This window comes from Myiozetetes cayanensis, unplaced genomic scaffold (assembly GCF_022539395.1).
Source record: "Myiozetetes cayanensis isolate MyiCay16 unplaced genomic scaffold, myiCay2020 scf20-37, whole genome shotgun sequence".
NCBI lineage: Eukaryota > Metazoa > Chordata > Aves > Passeriformes > Tyrannidae > Myiozetetes > Myiozetetes cayanensis.
Genome location: NW_026087412.1, coordinates 7,373,576 through 7,397,524, shown reverse-complemented (window position 1 = coordinate 7,397,524; position 23,949 = coordinate 7,373,576). Strand labels below are relative to the sequence as shown.

The following is a 23,949-nucleotide window of genomic DNA, read 5'->3' as shown; positions in this document are numbered from 1 at the left end:
GGCCGGGCCCCTCCGCCCCCGGAGCCCCGCACGGGGGAAGGGTCGGGGCAGCGCTGGGAGGTGCTGAGGGGGCTTGGGGGCCGATCCCTGTCGCTGGCGCGGGGCCCGCCCTGCATTCCGGGGCGTGCCCAGGGAGGGAGGAGGGGGAGCGGGCTGTGTGAGTGTCACGGTGCGGGGGAGCCCGGGGGTCTTTTCCTCAGTGGGGCGAGGAGGGTGTGTGGGGATGGGAAGGGCTGCGCTGACTCCGCTGGGAGCCCGGGACGGTGGAGCCCAGCGGGGCGAAAGCCGGGGTTTTATGGCGATTTTTGCTCAGTTCGTGCCGCGCCTCGAGCCCGAGGGGCAGCTCTGCCAGCCGCGCCCAGCCCGGCTGTCCCAGCGCCCGCCGCCCCTCTGCGTTTTGCTGTTTAATCTCATTTCTGGCTGTGGAAATTATATTTAACTTACATTTAACTGTATTAAATCCCTTAGCAAGCTGTTCCTGCAGAATAGTTCCTAAAGGCGTTTTCTATAAATGGATAATTGTAACTTCTCCTTGTTTGTTTGTTTGTTTGTTTATTTGTTTGCTGTTGTTCCACATACAATACAAATTATCATTTACGTTGCTGGCAGTGTCAACAATACCTTTTAAAGTAGTGTTTATTCCTGAGGATTTAAACTTCTTTGCTTTTTGTGTTTTTTGCTTTTATTTTTAACAAGGCTGAGTCCATTCATATCATGGATACACACATCAGGAAAACGGCGTGGTTGTTGGACACTGGTCAGTTTGGGGAAAAAAATGGGTGAGGAAATTGTTACAAAATCTTGTTGGAACTTCATACATAAATATAAATTAGAGCTCATATAAACTATGTGTTATGTCCCTTCAAAACATTTACTGTATATTAAATGAATGTTTAAGCAATTGGCGAAGTATAAAACAGTTTCTACTGAAAAGAAATGAAATTACTTTATGACAATACAGGAACATTATGGGTAATGAAGTAATCCCATAAAATTAATTGTCTTGTAGGGTGGCCACGAAATGCCATCTACAGGGTGATCATCTACCATGGCAAGGTTTTACTGTGTCTCATCTAGGACCAGATAGTGGATTATTGGGAACACATACCAACAAGACACAAGATCTGCTGGTAGGCAAGTTTTCCTGCTAAGTGGAGCAACAAGGACAATAATACATACCCATTATAAAGAGAGAGAGAAATAAATAAGCTGAAAGACAACTAATATGTTTCCATATATATATTTGCATATACACAGACAATGTGATAGATACAATCACTACGTGTAGTTTCTCTGCAGAGATAAATCAGTCTGTGAACAAATCAGGCAAAACAATACATGTAGATCAACTGCAGACCCTGCATTTTTCTTCAGAAAAGCAGAAGGCTATATGTTCCTTCAAACTCTGAGTCATGTTTTGGGGATGCTTGTTTTGTTTTCCTCTCTGGTAAATCACTGGGGTATTTATTTTAATTATTTTACTGAACTCTCCTATTTCTTGTGTTCCTTCCTGTCTCCTCCAAACTAAGCTCCCCTTCCTTTACCTCACAATATGGGGGGTTTCTGAAAGCTTCTTTTCCTTTGCATCCCACATCCAACAGAGTATTCCAGTACCTAAAATTATGTTGTTCCTGGACGTGCACTGCCTACCAGCAACTCTCCTTAAAACATATATTTTTGTCCCGTTTGAACAGCACATTAAATTTCTAACGCTGCATGTAATTTTTTCTTATTTGATCTGTAGAGTGGACCAATGAAGAAAATACAGTCTCAAATGATGCAAACCACAGAAGAGTGGATGAGAAACTACAGTTTAGAATCCTTGCAATTAACATTAGAGTATCTGGTAAATAAGGGCAATACCATTCTGTAAGTACAACACTGCCCTTGCTGTACTCGGTCCTGATTTGTGTGCATCTCTGATGTTAATTATCCACAGTGTTCCAAGAATTCAGGAAATGGTGCTGAAGGGATGGTGTTTACAGAGGAGACTCTTACTGATTTTGAGTCCAGACTTTCTGAGTAAGTATCAGTTTTATTTATAATTTTGATGTGTAACTGATTGTGTATCCCCACTCCCCAGCACTGCAAGTCCTGCCTTAAATCTTTATTTGTTGTCTGTGGGAACTTCAAAGTACCTCAGCATTAAATCCTTTCTGCTGAGCTTTAGGGTAGGAGATAATTGTGTATCACTACAGCTGGAGCTTGTTTGGTGTTTTTTGTTAACGACGATGCTCATTAAGCAGGTATTGATGTGAAGCAGCTCATTTTAGAAAGGCAGCTATTGAAGAGTCAGGTTTTCACAGGTAACACTGTGTATTTGTGGGTTATTTCTACTGGGTTAGTTTCCAATCATGGATCTGGTCACGACACGTAGAAGTTCAAAGTTTTCTAAGTGAATTTTAAATGTATAAAATCAAGGAAACTTAAAAACTGAGGAAATCATTTCATTAATAGGTTCAATAAGCTGTGGAGTAAACAATATTTTTACTGGCCTTCACAATTCCCAGGAGTGCTGCCACTTCAGCATACCTCACCGTGTCTGGCTTTGGTAAAAAAGGAGCAGCTTTTCTCGTTTGAAAAAGCAAGAAGGTTTTTCCCCTTTCAAATATTTTCGCTCAACAAACTGTAAAAACCGTGTGCATGGTTTTAAAAAGAAGGAGGTTAAAGTAAAACAGTGTTAGTTTTTCAAACACCTCCATATCTGATCAGTCAAAGGGCTTTAGGGGAAGAGGAATTGAAATGGTTAGCCCTGCAAGCACCGGCTGTGTAAGAGCACTGAAAACGGTATTTTTAAATACCTGTTTGCATCTGTGAGAAAAGGGATGTGATGAAGACAGGTGGTTGATTGTTGATTGTTACTTTGAGGCACAATGGCAGAGAATGCCTGAGCTAAGTGTGTGCTATGCCTTTTGTCAGAGCCATGGAACTTTATCAGCAGAGAATTCAGTGGCTCTTGGAGGACAGCAGGAAGGTAACTTTAACTTTGCAATGTAATTTTAGAGTGGAACTATGTATGGAATTAGAGAATATATTAACTTTTGAATGCTAGTGAGAAGTGACTTCCAGAAAGCTTATGCATTTTCACTTTTTACTGTGAGTTCCACATCATGTGCAGCGATCCTGACAGTGGATTGGTTTTTGTGATTTTTCATTGGTCTGCAGTTTTCTGCTTTCCAGATCGAGTATTTTTCTTTCTCTTAGCAGTTTTAATCATCAGGACCTCCCAGCACAGTTTAAATTGGGAGCAGACAATGCTGAGCATCCTCTGACTGGAGTGGAAGTGTCTCCTAGTCCAGTGTGCCCTCTCCTGCCCACCTCATTATGCACTAACTTTGCCCAGCTGTGCTGAGGCTCAGGATGTAACTCCCTCTCAAAGGGGAGAGAGAAGGAAGCAGCACTCCAAAATCTGCTTGCCACAAAGCTCCTTGGTTTGGCCTGAAGGAGATGCTGTAGACAATGTTATGTTTGATTTATCCTCTCAAATATGAATGTTGGGAAGGAGGTAATATGATTCACTGGTGAGGATTAACTGGGACCCATAGGCCTCTCTTTTGTTTCTTCTTCTTCTTTTTTATCCCTTTTTTTTCCTTTTTTTTTTCCCTCCTTGACTTTGTCACTTTAGGCTAAAAAGTTTAAAATGAAAATAAATATCCAATACGTGATTTTAAAATGGTGTTGTTCAGAATAAACAGTAAAATTATTAAAATTTAGATAAGCTAGTATTTACAAAGCCTTTTCTCCTGTAAGGTGTTTGGTGTTATAAAAGGAACCAAAGTTGGACTTCTGATTGATGTGTCTCACGTGAGTTATGGACCTAGGCTACTGGATTTTCAGAAGGACCTTTTGGTAAGTAATAATAAAATAAATTCTGACGATTCTAATATTATTTTTATTACAGTATTATTATTAAAGTTTTTCAATTCTATCAACATTCTCTATGGGATAAACTTCCCTAATAGAAACAGTTAGAGGTAGAGCCAAGTTGTACTTAAAGCTGTTTATAGTAAATGTGATTTCCTTATGCCTTTATGTTTGGTCACAAGGCACATTTCATAATCTCGTCATCACCTTGGTGAATTAATCACCTTCTGAATTCTCAGAAGAATGTTGTCCTTTATTATGCTCTTTATTTTTAGAAAACTTACGTAGTAAGGAAGGTAGATATAATATAGCTGGTTTACTGTCTAAATTTGACACTTGGTACAGTTTAATTTCCCACACTCTTGATTTATTTACAATTAATTTATATTATCTGCATTTTTCATTGGGGTGTTTCAGATAAAACTCTCTCAGGAAAACTCAGTTTCTTAGCCTTAATATTTGAACTGTTGTTTAGCCCCGTGCATGGACATGCACTAACCATTTTTGGTACTTGCTTGGTTGGTGAATGTGTGCATTCTAGATCAGTGTTGTTTCATGTGCTCATCAACTTTGGAGAAAAACTGATACCAACACAACAAATATTCCTTGACTCCTGCCCCATTAAGAAATCAGTTGGAATACCATAGGTTTGCAGCTTCTGTCTCTGTACTCCTCACCAAATATTTGAATATGTATGAGTTTTTCTTGAAAGCTTTTCTCAGTGGTAGCTCCAAATATTGCTGTCAACTATTTTTTAGGAAATCACTGGTTTTAGTCTTTTACATAATAACCCTACTACTGGATAGTAATGCATTTTCAATTTTTCCTTTATTAGTGCTTAATAGATGAGCAGCTTTGTTACAAGAAGCAATTGTACTGCCTCTCATTCAGCACCGACATTTCACCACTGTGGGAGAGTCCAAAAAACATCAACGTTCATGTGTGAGTTCATTTCTCGGAAAAATAAAGGTGTTTCAAGCAGGGTCTCCATTTCATTAGAACAATCACTTGTAGGTAATAGAGTTTTTCATCTTGTGCCTGTAGTGATTTTAAGAGGGGACAAAAAACAATGAGTTCAACGTGTGGTCAGTGATTTCCAGCAGGTTGTTCATGTTTAAAATATCCGAGCAGCTCCTGTGGTTTGTGGTAATCCTCATGCTCTTCATTTTTAGCACCTGTAGATACCCTTTTTCTTTTCTGCCACCCTCCCAGGCTACATGAAGTGAGACAGTGGATACAAGAGCTGGAGCCTGGGCAAGGCTGCAATCTGCTGAAAGCCTTAAAGAGTGTCCTTACTGTGAAAGACCTGAATTCCCTGGTTCTCATTGTAGGAAGCTGGTAAATTCATCCTCTCTCTTAACAACCAGCTTTAGCTTGGATACAGAATTGGTACAAGAAACCCAACTGGATACAAAAACAAACAGAAAATTTAAGGTCCAGGTTTTATATGTTTTTAGTTCATACCTTTGAATTCTTTTATTTGTTCCCTGGTTTACTATTTATAAATGAGCCCCTGGTGGTCTAGGAGTAAAGGCGCGGCGCTATCACCGCGGAGACCCGGGTTCGATTCCCGGTCAGGGCCACTCCCGGGCAGGTGGGGCTCGTTAGCCCTTAAAGGCAACCCACCTACGTCCTAAGGACCTCGCTGCCACCGTCCAAGCTCGCTTGGCCCTTAAAGGCAACCCACCTACATCCTAAGGACCTCGCTGCCACCGTCCAAGCTCGCTTGGCCCCGGCAGATGAACCTTAGGATTAAAGGGTGGGCTCAGTTCTGCGCACACTGTGTCTCACCTAAAAAATCCAATGCGCAGGCTGGAAGGTGGAAAGACCTTCCCCGGATCTTCGCTTGCGAAGACTGGCCATTATTATTATTTATAAATCTTCTCTTTTCTGGTACGAAGCTACATTTTTCCTTTGCAGATCAATTATCACAGTGATCTATTGAGAGCCTGCCAGCTCTAATTTTACATCAATAAAAATCCTTCAGCATCATTAAGGATGTCAGTGAAAGGGTCCATGCCTCTGTGAAGATTAGAGGATAAACTAGATTTTGCTCTACAGTAGCATTAAATGTTGAAGGATTGTCTTCTCTCTGTGATCTTAGTTGTGCTAATGGAAAACTTAAAATTCTGATTGAATAAATGAAACCAGGCTGAGATTATATAAATTATGGAATTAAATTCTGCAGTTCTATTGTCACAGTTTGAAAACTGCAATATTGGAGTTGGGATTACAATAAAAAGACTACAGTAAGGATTCTAGGAGTGTTACCCTACTCCTAGTTTATTAATTGTAAGTTAAGTTCTAAAACACAAAGCAAAGTTTTCCTTCCTTTAGTGCCTTTGGAGGACAGTATTGAAAGGTTTTCTGTTATTGTTTGTCACAAGGGCCAAAGCCACAATTCCTCATTTTTCTTTGCCAGGGCTAGCAAGGAATAATTTAGATCATTTCATTGGAATAGAATCTTAGTGCTTTTGTTATCATTGAAGTTTTCAGGACAGAATTAAACCCCAGTAGTGGTACCTCAGTAATGGTTGAAAGATGATGAGGAGGTCAGGTTGTGCTAAATGCCTGAATCATTCCCATGATTTTATTATTTCTTTCCCACTTTTTTTTCTTCCCTGTCTTCTTCAATATGGCCTTTTTACCCCCATTTAATTACTGCCATTGTTAATATCTCTTTTTCTTTCCTTTTTGTATCAGCCCTGATCAGTCTTTTGAAATACTGTGTGATTACACTCAGCAGTGTTTGCTGGGGAGAAAGCTGCAGATTCACACTGTCACTTATGATTGCAGCAATCCTGCTTCTCTTGTAAGTCACTGTGTTAATTATTAACTGTCTTAAGTGTCTTGTCTTTTTTTTTTTTTCCTGTTCAGCTGTAATGCCTTCTCTCATAAACTTGTGGGGGAGCTGAGCTAGTCATTAGAGAGTTCTTGATTTAGTGTTGTATTTTCTTTAGAGGAGATTTGCACACATGAAAAAATCTGTTTGGAGCATCATCTTGTAACTTTACTGAGTTAGTTTCTCAACCACAATAAAATAAGACTGGTAAGCAAACAATGGGAACATAATTACTTTGGCTTTCTCACTACATATACCTCAAAGATTCTTTTCCTGTCTCTAACAGAGAATTGAATACCAACAACCCAAAAGAGACTCCAAATCAAAGTAACTCCTTTGCTTCCCGTTTCTACTGTGTAGGCAGCTCTGAAGGATCTTGCAGAAACTGTCAAAGGCCGTTATCATTGCTACTCTTCAGAGGGAGAGGTGGGTGACAGACAGGCAAAGCATTTGTCTCTCTTTTTGATGCTTCTTCCCTTTGAGGTGGTAGAATAATTATGATGTGAGGAGAAGTTGAGAGCAAGACTTGGTGCTGAAAGTCTCTGTCACAGAAGTGCTGAGGATGTGGTCAGCAAACCTGTGGTTCATTCCTTCTGCAACTGGAAATGTTCCTAAAAGCACAATAAATTCTGCAGATGCTGTTTCCTGACTTAAAGCTGATGAAATCAGTGGCTTATTGTAGCATGATTCAAAAGAATATCTTGTTTATAAATTATGACTAATTTAAATGCAGTGCACTAAATAATTTGCACTCAATTCTGCTATGCCAGGCAGTCTTGTATTGATGTGTGCACATTAAAATAAGGAAGGTGAGGTGGGTTGGGGTTTGAATAGTAGTTAACTTATTCTTCCCCATTTGTTTTTATATTGTCAGAATTTTGATAGCAGTGATCTCCATTTGCTACTTCAGGAGTCCCTGAAGGCCAAAGACCTACTCAAAAGCATCAAACAGACTTTTCAGAGAAGACTTGATGGCTCAGTTAGTAGTAAAACAGCAGATGTATCCTTTCATTTTCAGATATATGTTGAATAATCAAGGTTAGAAATGTTTAGTGTGCACAATATGAAAAAAATTTGTATGATTAACTAGGTATTTTCAAAGTGTACTGCTTGTTGAACTCACAGCACTTTAGTTTTAATTATGCCCACCAGTATTCCATGCTGGATACTTTGAACTGGGCATAAAAAAAAATGATGCTAAAATTTGCAGGAGCTTTTCTTAAAATCCATTTCAGTTTTCCACAGGATTTGCAAATACAGCACCTTCCAGCTTCTTCCCAAATTCTCCAAAGCTCAAAGGACCATTAGTTATTCAAACACCAAATGTCCTGGCCAAAACCTCAACAGACTGGTTAAAGACCTATGGATTGAAAGGTGGCACAGAAAGAAAAACTTACCAGGTATGAAATATGAATCAAAATCAGAGTATGTCTTCTATGTAACATATTTGTTTGTTCCTGTAGCTCAGAAGTTAAACCTTTATCAAGTTCTGGCTCCCAATGCTTTCTCTCCCGTGGAAGAGTTCATACCTATTCTTAAAAAAAGAGTCTCATCAACTCTACATGAGGTAAGTGATGAGGAACTTTTTTTTCCTGTGTTTGTTTCTTTGTATTGCTACGTAGTTCTATTAAAAATCAGTCCTTTATAAGTTAGTGAAATTCTGCAGGCTTTAAAAGAAACTTGAGTCACAGGTTCACATCAAATACACCGTTCTTAAGAGTGATTATTATTTATCCTCCTAGAAAATCATGATGCAGTTTGAATGGTATGATGGGACTGTGAAAAATATCCATGTTGACCTGCCAGTATTGTACAACTACCAGGTGAGTTGTCTCTCTCAGGGCTGGATTACCATCTGATTATTCCACATCATGTGTCCTTTTATAGCTTGATATGCCCTCATGTAATGCCTGCATATACTTGCAAAGGTCATTTTCTGTAGAGTTTAGACAAATTACCATAATGTCTTTAATTTGATACTGTGTTAAAGAATTATATGTGTTTGAAAATACTGTGTTTATTTTAAATGATGTGTTTTGTTATGAACTGTGCCTAAAAATGCTATTGAAGAAATGGTAAACTTGCAAAAACTGTATTTTGTAAGCTTTTTCTTTTCTTTTGGTAATATGCCTGACCTCTATTTTGGGATGTGCTAGCAAGGGGAAAAGTGAAGAGGAGAGTTTAGGCCTTTAGACTCTTTGCTGCTCTTTTTTTTATCAGTGTATGTTTTTCTCATGGACTGTATTATCTTTACTGAGAATAAAATGAATAAAATGCTGCTGTCAAAATGAACAAAAATCATTATTTTTTTTCATTACTATGCTGCCATGTTACTTCTGTGTTAAGCATTTGATGATAAAAGACTTGAACTTTTTATTTTTAACATAAATCTTCTGCATTTACCCATAGAAACTCCTTACTAAAATGGTAAATATCTACGAGAAACGAATTGACTGGCTCTCCATCGCTAGCAGAAGGATATGGGGAAGTGTCTGTGAAAGGAGGTATTGTATCTGACAGCCCTTTTCTGTGAGGTTTGAAGCCTTCATCTCACTCTGTGTTTGGGGATGGTGTTTATTTACAGTGTGTGAGGCCTTACCCAAGTTGCACACTTGCTCTTTTGGTTCTCAAATCTCACCTTATGTTTTGCAGAATTTAAGTATAAGTTCACTGTTTATACATTTTGATACCCAGGTAGAAGATACTTTTCCCCTGGCACGTTGGAGTGCAGTGAAGATAGAAATACATAATGAAATAATTTTCTTTTCTTTTCTTACCCAGGGTGGTTATACTTGTTGATACATCAGTGACAAACTCGCTGTACATCACCCAGATCCAACATTCCCTGCGACTTTTACTTGAGGAACAAATGGCAAATAAGGATTCCTTCAATATTATAGCGTGAGTAACTGCTGAAGATCCTTTAAAAATAATCAGAATGCATTGCCTGGAAAGAGGTCTGCTAGAGATTGTAGTTACTAATGGACATATTTCAGATTTTTAATTGTATTTGATGTTTTTTAGTGAAGTAATTGCAAGACTAGCACTGGTTTGTCCATGCTGGGTGAGTGCATGGATCAGATGAACAGAGATCAGATTAGTAATTAAAAATCACTGGTTTGGGTGTGGCTTATTGGAACTGATTGCATCATCCCTGCAATCCAATACTCATCCTGCTATATTGTTCATAACAGTATTAATGCCCCAAAGGAGATTTTTCTTTTGCAGTGAATTTATTCTTTCTTTTTGCTTGTTCTAAACCATTACCTGCAAATTAATTGTTGTTATCTTCCCATGAAAGGTTTGGGAGTGACATTGTGCCTTGGCAGCAGGAACTGCTTCCTTCCCATCCAGAAAACTTAGAAAAGGCTTGGAGGTAGGATCAAATAACTATGAGTTCAGTGGGAACAAAGAACACTGTGAACAATTAAAAATATGTATACATTTATCATATTACAAAAATAGCTTGCCTTATTCTGCACTATGCTAACATTTTTCCATATCAAATTGAGAGATAATTATTTCCTTTTTATGCTCTGTATCTTACCTTAAAAACTGGTTTTCTATGGTGGCAGTACATGTACAATAGAAAAATAATTTGGGCCATTATATAACCTGGTTTAACACTCTGGCATTCTCAAAAATTCTAGACTCCAGTACAGTGATATTTAAGATTCTTAGCTCTCTTTATTGCTTTAAGGATAATCAAAAGCTTTTGTTTCTTCATTCTTTGAACTGTAAACATCATTTTTAGGTGGGTGTTGAGCCTGCAGTGCAAAGGCAGTAGAAATTTCCTGAGTGCACTCAGGAGAGCTGTAGAAGTTGACTTCAAAGACAAAGAGAAACACAAATCCCAAGGGCTTTACCTGCTGACTACTGGAATACCTGACCAGGAGACAGTAAGTACTATCATGGGCAACTTTTCTGTAAGTTCCTATCAGAATTAGTCTCAACTTTGGTTTTGTTTTTCTCTCTCTTTTCCCCTTTTTTCCTTTTCCTTTTGGCAGCCCAACTGTCAGGATCTCAAACTTCCATTTCTGCAATTGCTATTCACGTGTTGGAGGTACCAGTTATTAATAATGTGTGATTCATGGAAAATCCAAAACTTGCTCTTGGGATTCCTTTCCCCTCCTCCAGCTCTGGCCATCATTTCACTGGACATTTCTGAGTTGGAACAACACTGATTTTTTTTGTATAATACCATTTCCTCATAACTCAGAGGAACAAACCCACAAATAATTGTCCAGTGGAACTCCACAGTGCCTTGTGTAGAGACAGCTCCTGTTTTTACCCCCAGTAACCCCTTGCTTGGATCCATGTTCACAGTGCAGGTGCTCTGGGGCTGTTAAACCACGTGCACAGCCCAGAGCTCCTGACCAGGAGTGTACAGTGAGGTGTCTCTTCTCTGGAAATTCTGGGCAAAGCTAAGAAATCAGCAGACTGGGAGGATTTGTGTATCATTTCTGTCAGGAAGCAGTGGAGTAGCCAGAAGTTTGTCTGAGGGTCACTAGTGATGGGTTTTTTCCCTGTCTTCCAGCACACCATCAGTGCTTACGTGGCTGAGGTTTGCAGGGGGTTTGATTTACAGCTCCACGTGTGTCTGTTCAGCGTTGGGAAGGACCTTGGCTCCAGTGGGGAGATCCCAGCCCGCTATGCCGACCCTACAGAAACTGCCAGGGCCTTTAAAGAAATAGTGCAGGCTGCCAGGGGCAGATTTCACTGGTTTGGAGAAGCAGGTATGTGAGCAGGGAGTCAGCACATACTTCTTGTTCATTAATGAAATAATATGTATTACTGCTTTTTTTTCATTCCCAAATCAGGTAGTTTGCTATTTTTTTTTAGGATATGCTAATGCTGTGCTAGCACTGAGATAGAAACTCAAGCTGTAGTTTTATTGAGACTTTCAGTTGCATTGCAGAATATGATAAGGCAGCCTTAACACAGGGATTTGGGTTTTTCTATTTGAATTCACCATTCTGGGTTAGACTTTTTAAAAATGAGCATTTAAAATATAGTAATATATATATTATGTATAAAATATACTAATATGGTAGGTTCAGGTAGTCAAGCTTGCAGGAAACAGAGGATTTTTGATTCTTCTCACTGATATTGGGCATATCTACAAATTGTTGTACATTTACAAAAATACATATTCTGTACACTCAAAAAAATCCCTAATTAGTGTCTGTTTGATTGTCAGGTATCTTTGAAAGTGATGATATTACCAGTATTGTGTCAGAAATGGAAAAAGCAAAAAGCTACTCCCAAAAGGTATGAATTATATATAATTTTTTAAGTTATGTGTTTCTTCCTAAAAAAATTCAGCACAAAGCAGAGCACAAAGGGGTGTTAACTATTCAGTTAAGGGTGTTAAGCATTATCAGATTGACCAATTCAATATGAATTTTATTAATTATTACAGTAATAAATGCAAAATACCTGTCTTTGAAATTTCATTTACTTAAATTTCACGTATGTGAATTCCTAAACCACGTGAACTTCCCTTTCAGTGTGCATTCCTGGTGGAATCCTTAAAGCAGCGTTCAGTAAATCAGCCTGTTAATGCATTGACACCAGAAGGAGGTTCAAATGCACTTCCAAAGAAGGAGAACAGAAGGCCACAGAAGTTGCCATCTCCCAAACCCACAGCTCCGAGCCCAGCTAGAATGGTTTGAAAGGGTCCCATCGTTAATGAGCTGGGGGTTAATTAGAGATCCTGCCCAGCTATTGGATGCTGCTCTTTGTGCTCAGCTGAATATCTGAGGGAATTAAACCAACACTGTGATAGAACTCTGAATTTGCATTTGCATTCAAAATGCTACCTGTACCAAAAAATCCATCTTACTGACTCCTTCTGAGGGAATGAATTGTAATGGAACCACAGTGTAGGGTCTAAATAATCCCCCCTCTGACCTTAAAAAAGCTTAATGATTAATGAAAATATGGGCAAAGCAGAAATGTGCTTTACCAAACTACACCTGTTTTGCAGGTCCTTCTGGAAGGTACTGAATGTTATGGTGTTCTGCTCATTTACAGAGGAGCTGCAGCTCAGTAGCATGTCCAGCACAAAACAAGAGCAGGATTCAGGATTTGTTTCCTGCCCACTGTGCTTATTTCCATGGAATTACACTACTGAGTCCTTTGGGATTTGGCTGATGTTTTCTGTGTTGTTTTTGACCAGACACACCTCTGGTTTGAGTGGGTGTGCAGATCTGTAATACAGAATGGGCCAGTGCCAGTGTTTACCATTTTGGTGTGTAAATGAAGAGATACAGAGCTTTCTGTTGCAGAGGATGTATTTAACCTTTCACCTGGAACTTTCAGCTCTCATGGGAACAACACTGTAGGTGTGGGAATGCTGGGAATGGGAATGTAGGTGTGAGAATGTTACAGACTTTGTAGGTGAGCTCACTCAGGCCTTCCAGGCTGTGTTAGCAAAAGTGGCACATTCTCAACACCTCTTCACAAATGCAGGGGAAAAGTAATTACTCAGAGACAACTACAAAGCATGGTTTTGCAGGGATTGAACTTGCAGAAAACTGGTCCAGAGTTGTCTGTAGATGTTTGGGGGTATTTATAGTAGTGCTGTATGTTCAAGGAGATGTGACTTACTTGAAGGCTCAGTGTCACAGCAGAAGTCTTACCCTACACTAGGGTTACACAGGGGCTGTGTTGTTCAGCAGAGCCTCTGCTGGAATGAGCCAGACACCTAAAGGAGGAATTTCTGGGGTCAGCACTGGATTTCCAATACTCAGTGAAATGCTGAGGAAGATGCTCTACACTGCATTCCATAAAACAATTCCCTTACCATACTAAACTGCACCTTCAAGTGACCAAGGTGGTCCCAACTCCTCTGCCTGTAGATGTTGGTCTCCAGTTTTATGGCAGCAGATGATATGGGCAAGATAATTAAAACAGAGCAATTAGAGTTACTTCACCCAGCAAGAAACCACAAATTAACACGTGGTTGTGGCAGTCTGCTGACTTGCCAGAAAAGCCAGATAAAGCAGGAATTGGAGAACAGTAAAGGGCAGTTCCAGGTTTGAATAATGCAGTTATGATCCAACCGAAACACTTTTTACAATTATTTTTTTCATATTCTTGTAGGATGTGAAAGACAACCACGGTGCAGGCAGAAATACTCCTGTAAGAGTCCTGGCCTGGCGTCCTCCCAGTGCCAAAGCAGAAATTCCACCAGGTCTGGATGGATTAGGGGCTTTTTCTCTTCAGGTTCTTTGGGGTTTTGCTTGAAAGACAGTATTTAGATTAGAGATTTTATTTAAGCTTTTAGAAACACCTGAAGTTTTAATCTTTAATCAGACTGATAGAAAACATTGTGGTTGTTTTGTAAATGACTTTCAGCTCATATGATTGAATACCCAGCCTGTATCAGGAAATGTCTGATGTGTGTGGTGAACAACAGGGTTGTATGTAAGAGTTTTATCTACCTGAAGTAAATTTTTTTTTCTTATTTATTTATAGCACAAACAGTAAAAGAAAGGCCCCAGACTGAGAATAAAAGAAAGGATAAACCAAGGAAGCAGCCAGAGTTTTCTCTCTCTGTGTTTTACACTGATAAAGGAAGAAATGTGGGTATGTCTTACCAGGATAGGATGGGTGAAGCCGTTTTCTTATCAGCATTTTGATTATAAAACTGTCAGGTTGTTAAGTCACTGATAACCAGTGTGCTTTAAACTGTGAATGGAAGTGAATTTATCAAATAGGGGTAAAGATTTTTTGGTTTGAGTGGGAGTGGGGGGCTCTGGTTTTTTTCCTTTTTATTTTCTGTGAAGTTCTTTGGGGTTAAAGGTGCTCCAAGTTAAAATGTTTTCATCATGTTTTAGATGATTATAGAAGATTTGGTTTGGAATTTTTGGAAATATTTTTTTTAAAGTTTTTAAAAATAAGGGATATTTCAGGTACTTTAGAAATTGTATGATTTTGTATGAAATGTTAATCTGTGGGTTTATGGTTTGGTTTATTGGGGGTTTTTGTCTGGTTGGGCTTTTTAAATCTATGTTCATATGTGATTCCAAAGGGTTATATTTTAACCTAGAGCTCTCAATATTACTTGTTCATTTTCTTAAACAGGGGCAGTATACCAGAAATATCCAAAGACTCTGTGCATAAGGAAGTCCCTTCCCTCTGTCATGCTGCCAAAAGAAGAGGAAATCTGTTCAAGCAAAGAGGTAATTTTCTCCTCACTAATAAATTGCCATTTTGGAACCATCCACCTGAATTAACGTGAACATGTTGATTGTGACTCTCTACAATGTATCATTACTTAAAATGAAACCACTCTAATTATTTTCCAACACCCAATTGTTCCACTGGTTTGTCTTACAAGTGGCTGGCCAAGTACAGTATAAAAAAGCTTGAACTGGAACTGCCCAGGCTGATGTTTGGTCCAGGCTGTACCCACCGAAACAAAACTGTGGAGTCCCTGCACAAGAAAGTATCAGCAAAATACTGTTCTATCTTCCCTAGTGCAGAAATCAATGTAAGTTTTTTCAGATGTCATGAATCTACTTCATTGAAAGGCTTTGTATTTGTTTAGGCAGTGCATGTTGATCAGTGCTTGTGGCTTGCTGGTGTGATGGTCCCTCCACTCATCTCTGTTCTTCCTTCTAATTCATACTTCTGGTAGAAAGCCAGAGAAGGTCTTTTATTCACCACAAAATATAATTTAGGATGTTTGAAGTCCAAACTGCATGGGATCTTTAAGAGTGTATCCCTTCTGCTAATATAGTGTGAAAAATAATTTTAAAAATTTTAAGTAAATCTTTTCAAAATCCTGGGTGAGCTGAAACAGGGAAAATGTTGGATCTTGACTTTTCAGTTTGTGTAATGACTGGGGAGAAGCATAGAAAGGATATTATTGCTCTATCACATCTATAAACTCTCAGATATAATGCAAGAGATGCACCTGTCCAGTCAAATTAGTGCAGATGAGAACCAGGCTTCCCTAATTTTTGGTAAACCAGTTACTTACCAGCAAAAGAGTCACCAAATTGTTTTCTTGCCCTATTTCCTAGAGGTAAAGAAAGCCAAAAACATGCCAACATTGCATAAATAGCATAAATAGCAGCTGAGCTCAGGTTTCCTGAAGGAAGATGTTCTTGTCCAAACTGCATTTTTCCAGGGGGTTGTGAAACATCTGCAGTTCCAACCCAAAGAGCTGGAAATGTACACGGATCAGCTGGAGCGAGCGATGCAGCGCTACATCCAGAGGATCCAGTGGCTTCTCTCAGGTATTGCTGTGCAGCTGAAATATGCACAAACCCCTCTGCTCTGCCATCTCCAGTAGAACAAATCCACACCTCAAAGAGGAACAAAGGGTTATCCATTTGCTATTTCACTGGGAAGTTTAAAACTCATTTTTAGGAATGCAAGGATTTGATACAGAATTCTCCAGCTGTGTAGCTGATGAACATCTAGTTTGCTGGGAAATAATCAGGGCTGTGATGCAAGTTTTTGCTTTTTGGATGTTGTGTTCCTGAATACAGAAGCTTTCTATCAACAATATATATACAGTAACATATACAATTAAATTAGCTTTTTTGTTTCTTTTGCTAAGAATGTGCCCTGTTTAGCAGTTCAGCATCACTGCTAGTGAAGAGCATTTTGAGCTCTCTGTTGCCCATAAAGATCTTTGTTGAATTTTTTGCTGGATTGTGAAGTAGGAGCTACAGATGATTTCATGCAAGCTGCTACAGTTGGCTAATAATTAATGCTTGAAAGTGCTCGATTTGAAATGGCAGAAAACTTTTCTATTATTTATCTTTTAACTACCTGGTTGCTGTATAGATTAGACTTAATGATGTAGAAATGTGCCCAGAATAACCCCTAAAAACTGAAGATTTACAGTGTGCTCAATAAAATACTCCTGTGTAATGACCCTTAATTAGTTTGCGTGTTCTGGCCCAGGAAGCCGAAGGTTGTTTGGGACCATTTTAGAAGCAAATGTCTGTGTTTTGATTGACACATCTGGCTCCACGGACCCACATCTGCCACATGTCACAAAAGAACTCACCTCCCTTATCTGGGAACAGCTGAGAAGAAATGAGGTCAGGTATGGTGAATTACTGATAAAGAGTGAACTCTGCACTACTTATTAATGTGTAATCAGAGTGCTTGTTAATCACAGTGCTGAAACATAATCCCAGTGATTGTTATATATTCGATATAATGTGCATGTGACAAAACTGCTTCTTCTGTTCTTTTTAACCAGTTTTTAGTTCTGAACTCTGTAAGATCTGAGCCTTTGTTGAAGGCCAATGCTGTTCCCCCTTCTGGGCTCGCATTCCCACAGATTTTCTGTTCATGCAGAGTGAGAGATGCTTTCTGACTCCTCCAAAGCTGAAGATTTAATCCAACACGGGGCTCTTGGGTGGGGGACTTGGTTGGGTTTTTCTTTTTCTATTGTGTTTGTGTTTGTGAGGTTTTATAAATTAATTTATTTATTTACTCCAAAACTGTCTTATCCAAAGTGACTCATTGTATTGGTGAGGGTTAAATATTGTGGCTCATCTTTCTCCTCAGGTTTAACCTGCTGAGATTTGCAGAAGATACCGAGAATTGGAAGGAGTGTCTTGTAGAGGCCACTGATGAAACATGTCACGATGCTGTGCAGTGGGTTTCCAAATTCCATGCCCATGGTAACACCTGCATCCTCCCAGCTTTACAGGTGAGCAGACTGGCTGAAAATTTTGTTAATTTACAACTGTGGCTGTGATATTTACTCTGAGCCAAACAGGGTTTTTAAAGAAGCAGTTTTGAGTGCCATTCTTGAACTTCAGTGACAGGTGAAGAAACTTTTCTCCTATAAAAATTTTCAGTGTAGAAATTAAATGGTAATAATAATTTAAAACAGAAGCTGAAAGAACTCGCTATTTCATGAGATTTAAAATTTGAATTGAAATAGAAGTGTTGCCTTAAATGAATGGTTCTTCTTGCAGACACCCTTGCACAGTCTCCATATAAATGTTATGGAATTCATCATGAGTCAAGTCCTGTAGAACTCTGAGGTGTGTCTGTAATACAAAAATGTCCACTGAGTTAATGACTGTAGCAGCTTTTCATAATGTAAAAGGACCAAGTCCTAGTGAGCCTGATTTTCAGGCTCCTTAACTCCCATAAAATGTGGTGTAAAAAATCCTGTCAGTAGTTCCCCAAAACCAATTAATTTTCTTATTTCAGTAAATCATTTCTTCATGACTTCCTGCTTATAGAGATGTTTTCCTATGCTACAAATTATCTATTTTATTTTTCAAATTTATATCCTTGATCTCTTTCATTATTAGTGAAAAGGAAAAGACAAAACTAAATTGATTAATGGCGTGGTAAATATAAAACTATCTTAAATCATTGGAATGGTGTTTTTGTTCCTAAATATAACTTGTCATAGAAATGTACTAATTATTTAAGCTTGTTTTTTGCTTTTCAGAAGGCTCTCAGTTTCCAAGGTGTAGAGGCACTGTACCTGTTGACTGATGGAAAACCAGACACCAGTTGCAGTCTGATTTTGGAAGAAATTGAACAATTGAGAAAGGAACAAGATATTAAAATTCACACCATTTCTTTTAGCTGTGCAGACAGGTATATGATACTTTGCAAGAACAGCAAGAAAACTTTGAGAAGTACTGGTTTATTTATTGTCAGAAGTCTCTGTTACCAAGATGGGAACAGGGAGGTTGTTCTGACACAGGTATTTACCACACGGCCTACATTTCATACAGAAGTTTACAGTCATGTCCTCCAAACTGTTTTTTGATGTAGTATTTTTTGAGGAGTTCTTAGAAATTCTTTTTCTGCTGCTGTTGCTTTCAGAGAAATCAGTTTTCATAAGCAACTTTCTCCTTTATTGTTAACAGAGGGGCTAATGAATTTCTGAAGAAACTTGCTTCCCAAACAGGAGGGCGCTACCACTGCTGGTTTGGAGGTGAAGATGGACAATTAGCAGCACACAGAATATTGGCAGAGGGGCTTGAAGATGAAGATGTATGCTGAGTGGATTGGTTTGGGTGGTTTGATTTCAACTTAGTTCTTCAAACTGCATTTAAAAAAGCAAAATAATGAGAAAAAATAACAGAAGGCTCCTAAGATGTTTCACATTGAAAGCAAAAGGAGAAATCTTAGGACCTGTCTTTGCCTTTCTTTTAACTGCCTTGGTCAGGTGCCCAAACCCAGGAAAGGAGGATACAATTCAATATAGGTTTTGAAAGAGAAGTAAAAAATGTATCTTGTGTCTGGACACTGTGGGTTTTAAGCTAACTTTAGCTTTCACTGTGCTTTCTTGTCCTTGGTATCTTGTGTTTCACTTAAGGAATTGTCAGATCCCTCTACAGTGTTTAGCACATTAATTCTCCAGCATGAGAGCTCAGGGATTCCCACAGCAGGGAAGTGTTAGTGAACACAACCAGATTCAATCTGGAATTGCTCTGCTCTCCCCTTGTAAGACCAAGACCTTCTCTGCAAGTAGGGAAATTTAGAACTTAGGCTCAGTTATTTAACTTGGTAGAAACAGAAAATAATGAATTGTTGCAAGGTAAAGTAGAATATTGTAACTATGTTTTCAGGATCCAACTTTCCCTTACTTTGAAGGAGATGATTTAAAGAAACTTCTTCAAGAAGTAGCAAAAGCCAGAAGTTTCTTAAAGCAGGCAAAATCTTGGAGGTGAGTATTTATCAAGAGTCTTTGTGTTTTTTATTTCATGGAAAGAAGACAAGAGTATCTGACTCCCAGTGTCAGCTATATAAAAAAAACTAAATTGTATTGATCCTTATGTTTCTTCACTGTTATCCTTCCTAACTGCCAATCCAGAACCAGAAAGCACCATTTCAATAGGAATAGTGGGCAAAAGTACTTGTAAAGAGCTTTAAAATGCATTATACCTCCCCAAATAAAAGATTTTCTGTCATCCAAGGGCACAGCTGAACAAAGACACAAAGGTACTGTGTGCCTCTGTGAAAAACTGCTGGAATTCTTTGGGATTTGTTTTTCTTTCAAACAGATTGTTACTTGAAAAATGGAGTATGAACCAAAAGGACAATTCCAGCTTTCAAAAAAGTGCTCAGGTAAATGGATCATAGTTTAAATTGAGTTCATGTGTTCAGTAGAAGGGTGATATGGGACTGTTGTTACAGTGGTGGGAGGGGCAGCTGGGCCATCTAAACCTCTCCCAATCTCCAACCTGCTGCTTTTAACCTGGCACAGTAAAAATCCCAGGGAAAAGAGAAAGGGCTGGGTGGAAGAACTTCCTCAGTGCTCAACAAAACAGAAGCATTTCCCACAGAGCCGTTTGAGGGAAAGCAGTGGACACTCAGACAACTGCAGAGAGTTGCACTAGAGAACATTGGCCTGCCAAGAGATTCATCAGGGAATTGGGTAATGCAGAGTGAGACTGGTTTTTAAATCCTTCTTTCTGTGGCTGGAGTTTGTATTTCCTTTCAAAAACATTGCCCAGTCATTCAGAGGGGAATTAAAAAAAAAAAAACAAACTCCAGTGAGCCCCACTGGCTAAGAATGCTTGTTCATGGAGAGTGGAACCTGGAACCTGGCCAGGCATGTGCAGGATTCAGCATTTAAGGGCTGATCACTCAAGAGAAATGCTTGGAGAGGAGATGAATGTATAACCATCCTGTGGTAGCAAGGAAGTTGTTTCAGGCATGCAGAGATAAACCTGGTGTTCCACAACCATCTCAGTCTTTCAGCCTTCCAAGGAAAACTGCATTGCTTGTACAGTGTATAGGACAGCATTCCTGGGAAAGTCCTTCAGAAAGTCCATAGCCCCATTAAGCATGGAAGGAGACTTTCACTTTCATTTGGATTGTTTCTCCATTGCCACTTTGTCAGGGGTGATGGGGAGCCTGTGCAGTTTATATATTTTGAGTTGTACTTTAAAACCCATTCATGTGCTTCACTTGTAGGATTAAATTTTAGACGAAAAAAAGATGCTGCAGAGGTTTGGAGTCAGACCACTAAGCTGCTTCTTTTCAGAGTGTGCTCAAAGCTTCCAGCTGAAAGAGAGAAGATGAAATCTTTGTTGTCACAAGTGCTGGCAAGAAAAGTTGCAGATGACAAGTGCTGCATTGACTCCCCTTGCAGACTTTGCAGGACCCGAAGTAAATCAAGCCCTGAACTCTCCAAAGGTTAAGCATAAGTAGAGGATCGTTTTCAATTTCAAAAATAGAGCTGATACAAATTTTAGAAGTGTATGTATTTCTAACATAATTAGCAGTTATACAGGGTTACACCTTTTGTTTCTATTCTACTGCATCATATGAATAATTTCTTCAGTGAGTTGTTGGTATGTCCAAATTGTCCTTTTTTTGGCAGTTGGTTTGAGATTTCCTTCCTGGTCTCGTTATCCCCACCAGATGAGAGGGATGGCTGTGATATTAGGAAGAGAATTCTCTAGGCCAGTTTTGCATAGAAAATCCAAGCAATAACTGTAGTGCAGAAAACAAAGCTTGGAATTCATGTTTTTGTCAAGAGAAGTTTGCTAAGAATTGTTTCAACTCTTTGCTTTTTAAGTTGCTGGTACAGGGATATTTGGAGTTAATGACTCAGAAACGATCAGACAATGCAAACAAGTAACACATTGTTGCTGATACAGCCTGGTTATGTTTGTATAACCAGACACTGCAAGTCTTCTAAGCAATTCTGTTAAGTTCTTATGTATTTCCTGTCTGGAAAGATTAAAAATATGTTGCCAGTACCAGCTGATTTATGAAATACATTTCTTTTTACTGCTAAGCTCAGTAATGACGGCTCCCTAGTATTTTGTAGGTGTTTATTGTTGCCTTTCAGAGGATTATAAATTCCTCTCAAGTGTTCTAAATATGTAATGTAATAAAAATGGATTTAGACTGCAAAACTCAGATGCTTGATCTGCATTTATTCAGGAGCAATTGCATCTCCTGAGTGCCAGCTGATGGGATGAGTGGATTTACTCTGATATGGGAGACAGTCTCTTTTCTGTCCCTCCAGTAGTGTCTGTGTGGAACTGCTGAGATGCTTTGATATGAAAATATTAGTTGTAAATTAATAGGATTAGTTAATTCTCTGTTTGGGGTGTAGAAATATTAGATGACAATCACTGATAAAATAAGTGGACTTGTACTAAGAAATGTTAAAACAGTAAATCCAGGTAGGAAGGATGAGTGTTCTGTATGGCCAAGAAGGGTTTCTTATGTGTCCCTTGGAGGATTTGAGAACTGTCACAGTACTGTAGCAGAGATTCTGATATTCTTATAAAGGTCCTGTCAAAGAACTTAAAAGGACATATGCTTGTGCAGGTGTGGTAAATGATCTCAGAGGCTCTGTGTGAAGTAAGAGTGTCATGCACATGTCCAATTTCAGTGGGTTCTGTTAAAATGCAATTGTCAAACCTCTCATTTTACAGCCTTTTTTTTCCCCTGTGTAATACTTGGTGTTCAGAGATGTTACTCATTCAAAACAGTTCCATTTACACAGGCTGATTGCCAGTGGATCTGTGCAATCCTCAGCTGTAACAGCCTACACTCGTACTCATCACTCAGCTGTTTGTTTTGGCTCGGACTGGTTGTTTCTGTGGGCAGAGCAGAGCACGTGTCTCTGGTTCTCTTGAGCTCTCACACTTAGAGGAGGTGTTAGGAACTCAGGAATCTTCTCTTTGGTGAGAATCTGTGTAACAGAAGCTGTAAGAGTCAGATATTGCAGTATTTAGCCACTGCACCCCCTCCAGGTTCACCTCTTTAGTGCTGGTGTTCGGGCTGTGCAGCCCAAGCCTTGTTGTCTCGGAGACTGCTCAGCCCTGCCACCTACTCCCTTCCTTCAAATACAGACCCTGCCTCCTCCTTATTGCCCACCTGGAAACTCCCACCCTACCTGTCCCATCAATCTGAGGGCTCCTGAGCCAGGCACACATTTTAAGGAGATGGTTCATTTGGGATGATCTGAGTAATGGAGTGCTCTGGGAGTGACTCCGGTGTCGGCCTGTCAGGTTTATGTCACTTGCTTATGTCACTTGCTTTCCTGCCTTATGCTTGCTGGAATGCAGTTCACTGCACTCAGGACATAATAAAGAGGAGTTTTATAATTGACCAAGGTGCATATTTTTCTGCCAGCTCGTTTGTGAACCGTGTCATTGCTGTGACTCACTGGATGTGGTGATTGGCGTGCAGTGAATTAAGGACAAATGGCTAAACCAGTTGCCACCTCAAAGTACGTGTGCTGCCCCCACCAGAGCAGCGCTGTTCTCCCAGCAGGAGTGGGTAACTCCCATGTGGAACAACCCATCCACTGCCATAATTTACAGTCTCCAGCTCCTGTGCTACACTGAGCTGGGGCACATGCTCATGAAACCTTAGTATGGACTGGCAGTGCAGGAACTCCTTTGTTGTGCTTTAGGGCACAGCAGCTTCCAGAAGAAGGGTGGGACAGCTTGGCACAGTAAAAAATTCCTCCATCTAAATATGCCTGGATTTGAGTCAACCCCAGCAGTTGATTCTGCTCCAAAGGAAGGTAACGGCAGTGAGTGGTGTGCTCTTTGGAATTCTGTTCAGGAGGAATTGCTCTGTGCTGAAGAATTGCATGTTGCCTGCTGTGAGCACGTATCTGTAACCACAAAGACTTTAGGCCCCCAAATACAACTCAGTCACAGGAATTTTCATTGATTGTTTTAAATTATCTCAGTCAGATGTATTTAGAATACTTTTCATTCCATTGAACCTCAGTCCTCTGAGAAACCATCTCCAATAGATGCATAGGAGATGTTTGCTTATGGATTAGTTTAAATAAATAAATAAGACAGAGAGAGGAAGAAGGGAAGGCTCAGTTCCAGAAACCTGCCAGTATCAGAAAACACCCATTTTCTTCCCTGGCTCTGTTACAATAATGATAATCTAGGGCTTAGGTAACTACTGAATGCACTGGTGGAACTACTGTATGAGGACACTGATAATCTCTGACTCATATCATGTGAGACTTCATCAGTTAGAATCTTAAATTCTGCCCAGACTTTGATAGGTAGTTTAGGCTGGCCTTGTAAACCACAACTTGACATCCTTTCAGTACCATGGGCTGCCTCTGTCATCATGGCCACATTTAATGAGGTGCCAAGGCTCTTTCCAAACAACCAGCAAATAACAAACCTCATCTCTTCTAGAGGATTTCTCCTTTTTTCTTTCCTGCTTGGAAAGTTCTGCAGCTTTTGTTACAATTTCTGGGTTAATAACAACAATAGAGGTGAATGGAACTT

The 23,949-nt window shown here is 39.5% G+C and overlaps 1 protein-coding gene across 3 annotated transcripts; it reads left to right on the top strand.

Moving 5' to 3' along the window:
* Nucleotides 1-475: 475 nt before the first annotated feature.
* Nucleotides 476-23,946, top strand: VWA3A (von Willebrand factor A domain containing 3A). Of its 3 annotated transcripts, XM_050317172.1 has the most exons (32): nucleotides 476-779; nucleotides 1,010-1,130; nucleotides 1,745-1,846; nucleotides 1,940-2,022; nucleotides 2,920-2,974; nucleotides 3,751-3,849; nucleotides 4,700-4,806; nucleotides 5,077-5,202; nucleotides 6,568-6,676; nucleotides 7,067-7,132; nucleotides 7,581-7,706; nucleotides 7,942-8,080; nucleotides 8,170-8,273; nucleotides 8,449-8,529; nucleotides 9,116-9,210; nucleotides 9,488-9,607; nucleotides 10,008-10,082; nucleotides 10,461-10,605; nucleotides 11,244-11,442; nucleotides 11,907-11,977; nucleotides 12,217-12,375; nucleotides 13,814-13,904; nucleotides 14,189-14,299; nucleotides 14,798-14,895; nucleotides 15,054-15,206; nucleotides 15,849-15,957; nucleotides 16,634-16,778; nucleotides 17,249-17,393; nucleotides 18,153-18,304; nucleotides 18,580-18,706; nucleotides 19,285-19,382; nucleotides 19,720-23,946. In XM_050317172.1, the coding sequence occupies exons 1-32, from the start codon at nucleotides 715-717 to the stop codon at nucleotides 19,796-19,798; spliced, it is 3,555 nt and encodes a 1,184-aa protein (XP_050173129.1). In that variant the 5' UTR covers nucleotides 476-714; the 3' UTR covers nucleotides 19,799-23,946. The 3 variants fall into 3 exon arrangements, with proteins under 3 accessions (XP_050173129.1, XP_050173132.1, XP_050173130.1); XM_050317175.1 differs by lacking the exons at nucleotides 18,153-18,304; nucleotides 19,720-23,946 and having other exon boundaries at nucleotides 18,621-18,706; XM_050317173.1 differs by lacking the exons at nucleotides 18,153-18,304; nucleotides 19,720-23,946 and having other exon boundaries at nucleotides 18,621-19,393.
* Nucleotides 23,947-23,949: the final 3 nt, after the last annotated feature.